This window comes from Erpetoichthys calabaricus, chromosome 3 (genome assembly GCF_900747795.2).
Source record: "Erpetoichthys calabaricus chromosome 3, fErpCal1.3, whole genome shotgun sequence".
Taxonomy (NCBI): domain Eukaryota; kingdom Metazoa; phylum Chordata; class Cladistia; order Polypteriformes; family Polypteridae; genus Erpetoichthys; species Erpetoichthys calabaricus.
The window spans coordinates 84,276,893-84,287,559 of NC_041396.2; the positions used below are offsets into that span (position 1 = coordinate 84,276,893).

The 10,667-nt window shown below is 37.2% G+C and overlaps 1 protein-coding gene across 1 annotated transcript; it reads right to left on the reverse strand.

The window, feature by feature from the left end:
- Positions 1-1,344: 1,344 nt before the first annotated feature.
- rps10 (ribosomal protein S10) lies at positions 1,345-9,073 on the reverse strand. The gene is made up of 6 exons (XM_028797005.2): positions 8,965-9,073; positions 8,005-8,154; positions 6,862-7,036; positions 1,918-1,995; positions 1,519-1,574; positions 1,345-1,429 (listed from the first exon to the last, which is right to left on the reverse strand). Exons 2-6 carry the CDS (start codon positions 8,152-8,154, stop codon positions 1,388-1,390), a joined length of 501 nt encoding a protein of 166 aa, XP_028652838.1. The 5' UTR covers positions 8,965-9,073; the 3' UTR covers positions 1,345-1,387.
- Positions 9,074-10,667: the final 1,594 nt, after the last annotated feature.

Sequence of the window (10,667 nt, forward strand, 5' to 3'; positions counted from 1 at the left end):
ACATTCAGTGTTCCGAGTATGTTTCATCCTAGTTTTTAAATCAACAAAATTAAAACACAGTAATCCAAGTCTCCAAGGTTAAAAGTGTGCTATCCAAATCCTAGCAGTTCTGAAGAAATTACCAAGGCCCATTGTTACATTTATTATAGTGGCACCGTACTCCGCTAAAGCGGGTCTTGTTCATATGGTGAAAAACCATTAATATACATTTCAGCCAACTTACTGTTCACAAAATTTCACAGCCATCTTAAAAACATGGTACAACGAGAATGTTAAGCCACCATCAATATTAGTACAACATACAGAATTTGAGGGTGCAGTGCAGCAACCTCCTCCATCACTTGTTCAGATGTAATATGAAGTTGTTAAATGACACACTAGTGATCCTGTTCCTTTCTACTGTTTACCATAATGGTGTGCTTTCCACATGTCAATCATATGGCATTTCTAGGCATAACCTGCACTGGCAATGTGCAACAAGACTTACCATCAGTTCATTTATTAAAAAAACAAGTAATTACCCTTCCTAAATTCAAGAGCCTCGAATCAGGAGTAAGAAGAGATGAAGAATGTTGCTCATGATAGCTGCGAGTGCAAGGCAGTTTTACACTATGCAGCATCCACAATTTTTCAAACAGCAATTTGACGTGACAGAGCAGCCCACACCCTTTTTGATGTGCCGCTTCTTATCAGTTGATCTGGATGAAGTGGATCAAAATCACAAGCAGGCAAAAAGTAAAAACAGACATAATGGCTAGAATGTAAACTGCTAATTTCCTTCAAAAGCAGGCACAATTGTGAAATGCAGTTTACCAACTCTAAATTCTGGACAAGTCAAAATCGGAGTTAAATGTTGATGTAAAGCCAGGATCATTACGTTATGATCAACAAATTTCTTATGAAAAATTGACTTCGAAATTACAATGAACTTTCACAAAAATTCTGAATTATGCAAACTGAAATTGTAACAGCTCAACATTCCAATGAGCAAATTCATCTGATTACCTGCAACTCCTTTAAATTGACTTTAGATGGTTTAATTATTGCAGTTTATCAGAAATGCAATCTATATGACAAATGTATACCCCAACCATAAACATCAGGTCCTCAAGTCAAGTCTCATGCATTAAGTGGTTCTCTTCTAGGTATTAGGTGTCAGTGTTAAAACTATAGAACTGCTCTGGCCGTTTTAGAAAACCATAATACTCAAGATATTCCAATCTTGAACTGTCCCTTGGTAAAGTACTGCTAGAAGGCAGAGAGATACTGCCTTCTACATTATCATGCCACCCTAAGGAGAATGTGCTAAAGCTGCAATGAAAATAATTCACAACTACTAAAATCTTCTTCATTATAGAATTTTATTGTACAAACATTGAAACGAAATTCACTGTGGTTGCTGTCCACGGCCACGGCCAAAACCACCTCTCTGGAGGGGGGAAAAAAAAAAAAAAAAAACAGTTAAGTAACTGGTCTGGAATACTGCAAACACCACACATTCAGCATTAACATACTTACAAACTGAAACTCCGTGGCAGCTCCTGCACCTGCTTCTGCTTTCTTGTCAGCACCCGCTGTGAAAAGTTCAAAACAAAGTTCAGTAAAGTAAGGCAGTTTTTCCTAAACCACATGTAGATAGTTTAAGTGAACTGTACAGTCTTCACTAATTTTAATGAAACTAAATGGATTTCATCAGCAATTAAGTGCTTTCCCTTTCATCTCATCTATCAGACGGCTTTATATGCAAGTGGGGTTTGTAGCTCCTAGAATGTTTAGGGACTAGACTGGCAAAAAAGTAAGAGTATTGTTGAAACTTCCAATACGTGGGTAATGGACTTGTCAAAGAGAACACAGGCACTGGATATAACCTCTCCCACTTAAGCAATTAATGCGGAGGACCTGAACATTTGTACTTACGTGGGGCAGCAGATCTCCTGTATGTATCTCTGTCAGCTTCTCCACGGGCCAAACGAGCTGGACGCTCTCCTTCCAAACCTGTATAATTGAAATAGGTGTGAGGTTGAATTGTAAAGATTACTACTCTGATTTCTAGAATATACTAGAAGCAAGCAGGATGTGATGCTGTTCAAAACTGTCCAGTCATTTCACACATTAGGAATGGATTTGTTACATGTGACAAAATATTTGAATAGCCAAACTGTTTTAACAATGCAGTACAAAAACTTGCATATCCATTCTAAAGAGAAATTATCCACAGTCAATAAGGCAGCATCATTGTGTACCACTTGTTCCAAGTTGGAACCACCTTACTTCATCTTTTCTCAGCAGCCATTAATTGCTGGTTACTTCCACTACAATCATGATGTACACATAGCACACACAAATTTGCTCTGGAGTTCTCCATCAAAACACTTGGATGTCGAACTATGCAATAACACACACCATCAGCTGCCACCATGAATCTAAAAATAAGCATGACACCAGAGATTATTTTCTTGTTTAATAAGTGTTTAGTCAAACTGATGTGTTATTTATATGCTAAAATTACCAGAATGTACACAGCCCACTTATCTCCCTGATGTGCGATTAAGCCATTCAAAGGATCCAGTAGTGTGCTTCAATGCAGGGATTTTCTTCACTTCAAGTATTGTGATATATTACTCGTTACTTTAAAAAGTAATTTGACTATGTAAAGCATGCTACCTTTAACATTTAAACCAACTGCTCTAAAGACTGTGTTACTGAGTTTCACTGTTCATTCAACTTAACATGAATTTAGCAATTTCAGAAATAGAGCTTACTTCAGCCAGAACGTATAATGCAGTCACCCAAACTTGGTCTCTGGAAATTTATTCTGTGGATGCTTCTACCCGTGGCTGATGTAAGCATATGCAAAGCAAATACCAACACAGGCTGACTGAGTGCAATTGACATGTGCCAACTACAAAATCTTTAAGGTTAACCCGGTTAAAGGGTTTATGTGGCCACATAACTGGGTCACTCATGGCGAAATCTACTTCTGCTGACCAAATTTCTCTGATGCCAATAACCTCATTTCTCAGAATAAGGGTTTGCATAGCAGTTTACAAGTCAGGTTTCTGTTAATAACAAGGTTATTAAAGTGTGTGTAAATGCACTGATCAATGCTTTAAAGCTGTTTTGCTGTATGTGGTCCAGGGGCTCCCTTGAGTTAATGTATTTCACCAAGTTCCAAAATATTTTAGTCCTGAAAAAAATACCATTCACTAAAGTGCTGCGTTTGAAAGACTTAAAATTAACGTATATGGCTTCCCATATGCTTAAGTCCAAAGCAAACACCATTTACAAATTAATTTTTGATCATGTTCATGAAATGTGCCTACAATTCTTCAGTTAAGTATGTATAGCAGCAAGCCCTGCCAAGCACTAGCTTCCCATCCAAAGCTAGGCTGTCTTGCAACCCAGCTGCCAGGATAGACTTTAGTTTCGGGTGACCCTAAAAATTGTAACAAGAAGGCTTAGAAAACTGTTGGATGAAATGAAACCTATTTCACTTGTACATGAAAATCCACATATTTAAACATGCAACCCAAACTAGTGAAGAGGCCTAGCAGGTAATACTACCAATTACTCAAGTAGCCTTATCAGCACTGCTTACCCCCAGAAAAACCAAGTCAAAAATGTTGAAATGTTTTCAATAAAAAACACACTACATGTGACAGATACATGTAAAATACCAAAACAAACTATGTTTTGAAACAGTCACCAATGCACTGCTCATGTTTCTTTGAGCACTTTTTAAAACATTTTTTCGTTTGCCAGCACATGAGAAGGTAAAATATTAGGGCCTGCACTGCACAACAGATACAACACAAGGCTTACTGTCTTCCCTATTTCCCTGACATGAACACTGGCAGTTGCTGCATGGTGAACAGTACTTAGGGGGCTAATGCCTTTCTTGGACTTCCACTTGATCACAATCATTTTACCCTTTTGCCACATAGATACTGCACCGTTTCACTACTAAAGTCAAGGCATGTCATGGCAGCATGGTTGTACAACGTCATATGCATCAATTTCACGGTCTGACAATGTCAGATGACCAATTCACAAGGTCATCACCATCGTTTAATTAAAGTAGTGGTTGAAGGCACCACCCAACAAATAAATGTGTGAGTTACCTTAGAGTGGCAGAACACAGGATTTTTTGCAGCACGATATTTCATTCACTAGATGGCAGAATACCGTCCCGAGAATTATTCAGGCTTTATAGTGTAAAGTGGATCATTGTCACCCCAAAAATTTGACTCGGTTAATCATATTAAATAAAACTATGAATCATGCCCAGGGGTTTACACCAAGGAGTTTAACGGATTTTGGGCTGCGGAAGAGAGAATATTTTATCTCATAAAATGCTATTGCAACAAGATATAACTTGAAACAAAATATTTTGCTGAATCTGTGAAGAACTAACATACTAGTCCCAAAAAAGGTCTTATTTGGCACAGTATGGCTGTGCAGCAGTTAGCACTTTTGCTTTCTAGGCTCAAACAACATGCCTGGTTATCCGCATGGAGTTAAGAGCATTTACTCAATGTGCAAGTTTTCAGTTTTCATCATGAAAGACAAAATAGCTAGGTTAACTGGAAATGGTAAAAAGTCAAAGTATGGATGGGTTTCTAACTGCCCCATGATAGACTGAAAGTTTGTTCAGGATTGTTTCCAATCTCGTGCCCAGGGCTGCAGGGATAGTGGGTATGTATGCATACATACATGCTGCAAATGGAAAAAAAAGTTTGGAACTCACACACATCTTGACCCTATCTAGGGAGAAAGAAACCCTAACATACAAGAAAAGATAGACTTGCTAAACATTATTACAAAGTGGATCTTCTACGTAGAAGCTGGCACAATCCTAATTTACACATTAAGCAATCAGATATTTAATTAGCTGTCACATTTGGTTTAGTATATTCCATTCAAAACAGACTTTTTAAAATGTATGACATAAACCTAAATGGACAATTATATTCGTTTAAAACAGTTACAATTGAAAACAATTCTTCTTGCCTCAAAAGCTTCCTCCTTTTCATATATTGCAATACTATTACATAATAACTAACTGCCTGTCTAGTACCTGTACTTTTAAGAAATACCAAATTCCAAAGAGGTGAGAACAAAAAAACAAACAAAAAAAAAAACAACTTTACACCATTGGTCAAAATCTTTTTATAATAACTACTATATACTCTGTTTCCCAGAAAATAAGACCGGGTCTTATATTAATTTTTGCTCCAAAAGAAGCACTAGGTCTTATTTTCAGGGGGATGTCTTATATTTATTCATGTGCATCAATATACATTTATCCAAATAGTCAAACCCTGAATTCCTGCTACTCCAGGCGCTTTTAGGATCCTCCAGGATCGATGCGCGTGCTTCAATGTTTGATGAATGGTTCGATGTGGTGAAGCAAAATGCTGATATACAAATGTATTCATGTTGCTTTTATATTCAAGTGTCGCATATTCCCCAAAGTAATGGCAATACATTTTAGAAGTCTCACATCTTCTGTGCCATCATTTTTTTTTTTGCACATTCACGATACCATCTGAATGTATGGCAGTGTATTTGAGCCACTGAGAAAAAAAAAATTAGGACTAATAAAAATGTCTATTTTATGATTAAAGTGGAAATTTTGGCTTTAAACTCGAAATGTCTACTTTAACGTCATAGTTTACTTTATCATTGAAGTAGACCGTCGTAAACATCTTAAAACCGATCCAGTTGTTACTCAAATAGGCGCTTCCTCCTGACCCGACAGCAGCAATAGATCGCCACACAGAACACATTACATTTATGATATTCCAGCTCTCTGTACATTTAGAATTCTTAGATTTTTACTTGATACAACTTTCATGATGATATGCATTAAAATATGTATGTTACATTTTACAGATAAAACGTTAACTTTGTTTAAATAATGAATACTGTTAATAGCTACACATATGGGGGTGGCATGGTGGCAGAATGGTAGCGCTGCTGTCTCACAGGGAGTCACGTCGCTAGTGTTCCCTGCCTGGAGTTTGCATGTTTTCCTGGTGGGTTTCCACAGTGCGCTCAATTTTCCATCCAAAAACATGAAGGTTTGGGGATTTGGTGAAGCTACAATGATGATAGTGTACGTGTGTGCTTGTGTTCACCTTGCGATGAGCTGATACCTTGTCCAGGGATTTTGTTTCTGTCTTACGCCCGATGCTTGCTGGAATGGGCGCATCCCCAAACTGATGGATGTAATCATTAAACATCCTTTTCAGAGATATTGTGGCAAGGTGTCCTCTGAATTTAATAGATGTTATGGGCACACGCGTCACATCGCGTTAAGTATAAACCTGGCCTTAGGTGCCTTACGTTTCAGCGGATGAACTTGACTAGGGCTTATTTTTGGGGTAGGGCTTATATTACAGAGCAGCCTGAAAAGTATGCTAGGGCTTATTTTTTGGGGAAACACAGTAATACTAACATAATGCATATGTAATCATAAAAAAATTCCACCACCGTTTTCAGTCTCCCCAAGTACATTGATATCAGTTATGATAAGAAACAAAGATATGATATTTGAGAAATACTGCGCAACTGGAAATGGTTCTGATGTCCTTTTCCACTATCTCAGAATACGAGAAAGTTAAGGGGAGCACACTCCCGATTTTTTCATTTTTCACAAGATACACAAGTTTTGGAATAAGTCACCTTCAACATGTCAGCCACTAATTTCCATCCCCCAAGGAGATACCCAAGTACATTTCACTAAAATAGGGGTACTGCCTATATGCCATATGTAATATACAGTACATGATGTGTCTGCAGACTCAGGAACTCTGAAAAGCTTGTCACAGCACCAAATTTTCAGCCTGTGTCACTTACCTTTTGGTCGAGGTCTGGCAGTTTCTGGACGAGTCTGCCGGCGGAGAGTTGCAGGTACAATTTCAGGAGGCAGATGCAGGAAATCTCTGAGATACTGGATACCTTCGTTGGTCAAATACCAGTAGAAGTGGCGCCAAGCAAACTGCTCCTTGACATACCCACAAGATTTCAGGGACTGAGAAATAAAACAAAACCATCACTTTAAATAATGGCAGACATGAGAACTGCATATGACAAAACAAAAAAGGAAAATACAAACCACCAGCCACATAAGATTATTCTAGCATACGTATGTTTGACAGACTGAAAATCTATTAAAATCAAATCAAACTGCAGTATTACAGCAGCTGAAAAAAAGGCATATCAATAACAAGAAGTATGCCAACATGGTGCAAATACATATACAAGAACTAAGTAAAATAGCAAACTGTAGGTATTTACTACATGCGATTATAACTGCACAAACATATTAAGTTACAATTTTACAGTTCACGGTTTCAGTCAATTAGCATACCATATTTTACATATTGTAACTGGCTGTTAAGTTGTCTGCTAGACCAGCTCAGTACCATTCAGCAAACGGGGAACAATGCCTCCTCCGCCGACGGGTGACATTACTAAGCCTGAATTGGGCTCTAAAGTATGGTATCTGTGAGGATGTACAATGGCACGGGTGTGTCAGCACTGCTGCCTCACAGCTGCAGAGACCAAGGTTCCCTGCCCAGTTAATGTTCAAATTAAAAAAGTTTTGAATGAGAATGTGTAAAAATTCCACACAGTGTCTTTGTGGGCATTTCTCAAACATTCAAAAATCATATCCATTAGGTTAAATGAAGAATCCAAATTGAGAGTACACAAGTGAAAATGTTCTATGATGGGTTTATTACCTGTCTCACATTGGACTGTACATGCTCTTAAGTTCATGACAATGACACTAAGCTGAACTGGTGTAAAATGGATGGAAGAGCATCTATCACCAAAGTAAAATGGATGGAAGAGCATCTATCATCAAATAAATGCATACACAAGCTAATTTAAATCAATAGATTAGTACTGAAACCCCTGAAGGAAATAATGCAAAACTGCCTAATCTATAAGAAAGGGTGTTTTACGTGTGAATAATTTTCTAGGTCAGGACAATACCTGCATGGCCTTCATCACGTGCAAGTTGGGGACATTCTTATCAGCCAGTTCGGGGTGTTTGGCCAGATGCACATCCTTTTTGGCCACCATCACACCCTCCTTGAACAGGAGCTCATAAATAGCAATACGGTTCTTCTTGGGCATCAACATCTGTATGTGGGAGAGGGACGGAATAAATCATTAAAAAAGAAATTGCGTAAAAGCAACCTTGCTATAAAAAGTTCACCTCGGAAAATTGATAAATTTAAGGAAATAATTTTTGCTTAAGGTGTTGTCCGCGGGGACTGTAAAGTACATGATGCACAAAAACATTGTTCAGTTTGAACACATTTACATCAATGTATGGTCTAGCTGTCCGCTCTATATGCAAATTCACAAAAAAAAAAAGATACTGAACTGAGCAGCTTAAATCGAAAATGTAGTGAATTCTGTGAAGGAAAACGTACACTGTTCCGCTTTAAGTAAACAAGCATATTTCAGAAGAATAAACGTGACTTACAGCTAACTGGACCGTATTTTAAAATGCCACGCTAATAAACTAATTTTCTTGGTGAAATTCTAAAGCATTAAAAGGCCTGTTCAGGAAAATGGTCTGAAGGCTTTGAGCAAGTTTCACTTACTAAAACAAAATGCGTACAACAATTTAGAGCTAATGCTTAGATTTACTTAGAAGCAAACGTTTCACCGTTAACTAGAATAATGAGCTTATTAATTGAAAAATGTCAAAAATTATCAGTGCGAGTCTAACGACGTTAAGTTGCAATAGCAAGAAACACTAGGCCCTAAACAGTGTTCGGGTACATTTTATTATATCCACTGCATACGACTTTAGGTTTTTACAAATAATTATAAAGGCATGTTTATGAACACTAATATCAAGTATTCTGTGATACAAACTTGACATTTGCCGTAGGATGCGAATGATAATTAACAGAATATTCAACGACATAAGCAGCCTACCTCTGCAGCTTGCAGTAAGACCGGAACCGAAAAGGACAGAGCATGCGCAAAGCGCGACTTTATACGGCAGGAAGTGATTATTGTCGTAAAGAACCGGAACGTACGCGATGGAAGCGATCTGAAGCAGAACTGTACGGCGTGGTTGTTTATTTCAAATTAATAGTTTTAAAACTGGTTAATGCTAGTATTGAAATTAAAAACTTGTTTTTAGCATTGGCAAATGCAACTGTTGCTTACAGTGCCCTGATAAGTATAATTAGATAGTAAAGGAAACAAACAATAAGAAAACTAAGAGGAAAATACAACCGCTATTTATATTTGGGGATTGTGATTACTATAACACTCCAAAGAAAGAGGGAACTCCACGCATATACTGTAAAACAGATTACAGAAATGCGGATATATTTCAAACTACTGGCTTCACAAAGATCTCTTTTCATCTGGATGCATCCTATTAGCAAAAATTAAAAACTGCACAATAAGAAATGCACCGTCATTCAAGGCTGGTTTCTGTCTTTCTTTTGAAGTTGCATAGTTAAGATCTGGCTCCTTATGACCCTGAAAGCAGATGGGTGGATTCATCAAGTTGACTGATTTATCGAAATAATACTATTTAAAATGATGAAAAAAATCTTTTCACACCCATAGTGTCTTGTGCTCATTGCTATGGGAATGGGCTCTGAAACCAAAAGAGAATCAAAGAAAGCAGATTCAGAAAATGCATTAATGAATGAAAATTATCAGTAGGGCTGAAAAAGAAATATTTCCACAGAGAAACTTGTCCAAATGATTATCCTGGGCACTCTCATGACACCAGCAAATTTTGTAGAAATGCTAGCATTTGGAGAAAGCAGCAGGTATTTTCTTGTAATGTTTGAAAAGTGGACCTTTACAAGATACTTTATTTTTCAAATATGCTTTCATCCTTTCTATGCTGAAGCAGCCTGCTAGGGTAAAACAGCTTGTTGTGTTACTTGGCTACTGGAAATGTACCCAACCTGTTAAGGCATTGGTATTTGGTTAAGGATTACCTGGATGTTTTGATAATTAATTTAAGTTGAAGGTGTAATAAGTTTTGGTATATTGTGAGTCTAAGGTATTGCTTGGTTATGCATGTTTCTGTTAATAGGGAATGCACTTGCATATAACGAAGGTTTCCAAATGGTTCAAAATGCAGCTATCAGACAGACATTCTGACATTAGTATGTCTCATCCTACAAAAAATACTCCACAGTCCACAAGTGTCTTCATTTTTGAGGAATTTAGTTAAATTCAAAGCAAACAGTTTACACAAAAAATAGAGAAAAAGGTTGATAATACATGAGGAAAAAGGGATGAATTTATGATATTCTGCTTAAATATCTAGGTTACATTTATTAAAGTTTCTGTGTATTGTACTATTCCCTTAATGTCTATCTGATCATTCATGTTTCTTTCTAGCTGTCTTACTTCAATCTATGGGCTATTCTATTGTCACACTTGTTTAAGATTATGAACGTTCCATTTTCTATAACGTATAGAGGGTTAAACTGAATCTTCCATTACCTGTGTTTAACCTATATTATATTCAATACGAAATTAAGCAGACTAAGGAAAATTTACCATTAACATTAACTTAAAGGAGTTGGCACTTATAGGGAATAAGAACCACTTTAAATCAAATGTATAATGCAGAATTGCTACCATAATACACATATGGTTTC

What these genes read in the sequence shown, in the direction of transcription:
- rps10 (XM_028797005.2), bottom strand. Translation starts at nt 8,154, where the DNA reads ATGTTGATGCCCAAGAAGAACCGTATTGCTATTTATGAGCTCCTGTTC. An exon ending in ACGTGATGAAGGCCATGCAG is followed by an intron (nt 7,037 to 8,004) that starts GTATTGTCCTGA and finishes TTTATTTCTCAG; the next exon opens with TCCCTGAAATCTTGTGGGTA. An exon ending in TGCCAGACCTCGACCAAAAG is followed by an intron (nt 1,996 to 6,861) that starts GTAAGTGACACA and finishes TCAATTATACAG; the next exon opens with GTTTGGAAGGAGAGCGTCCA.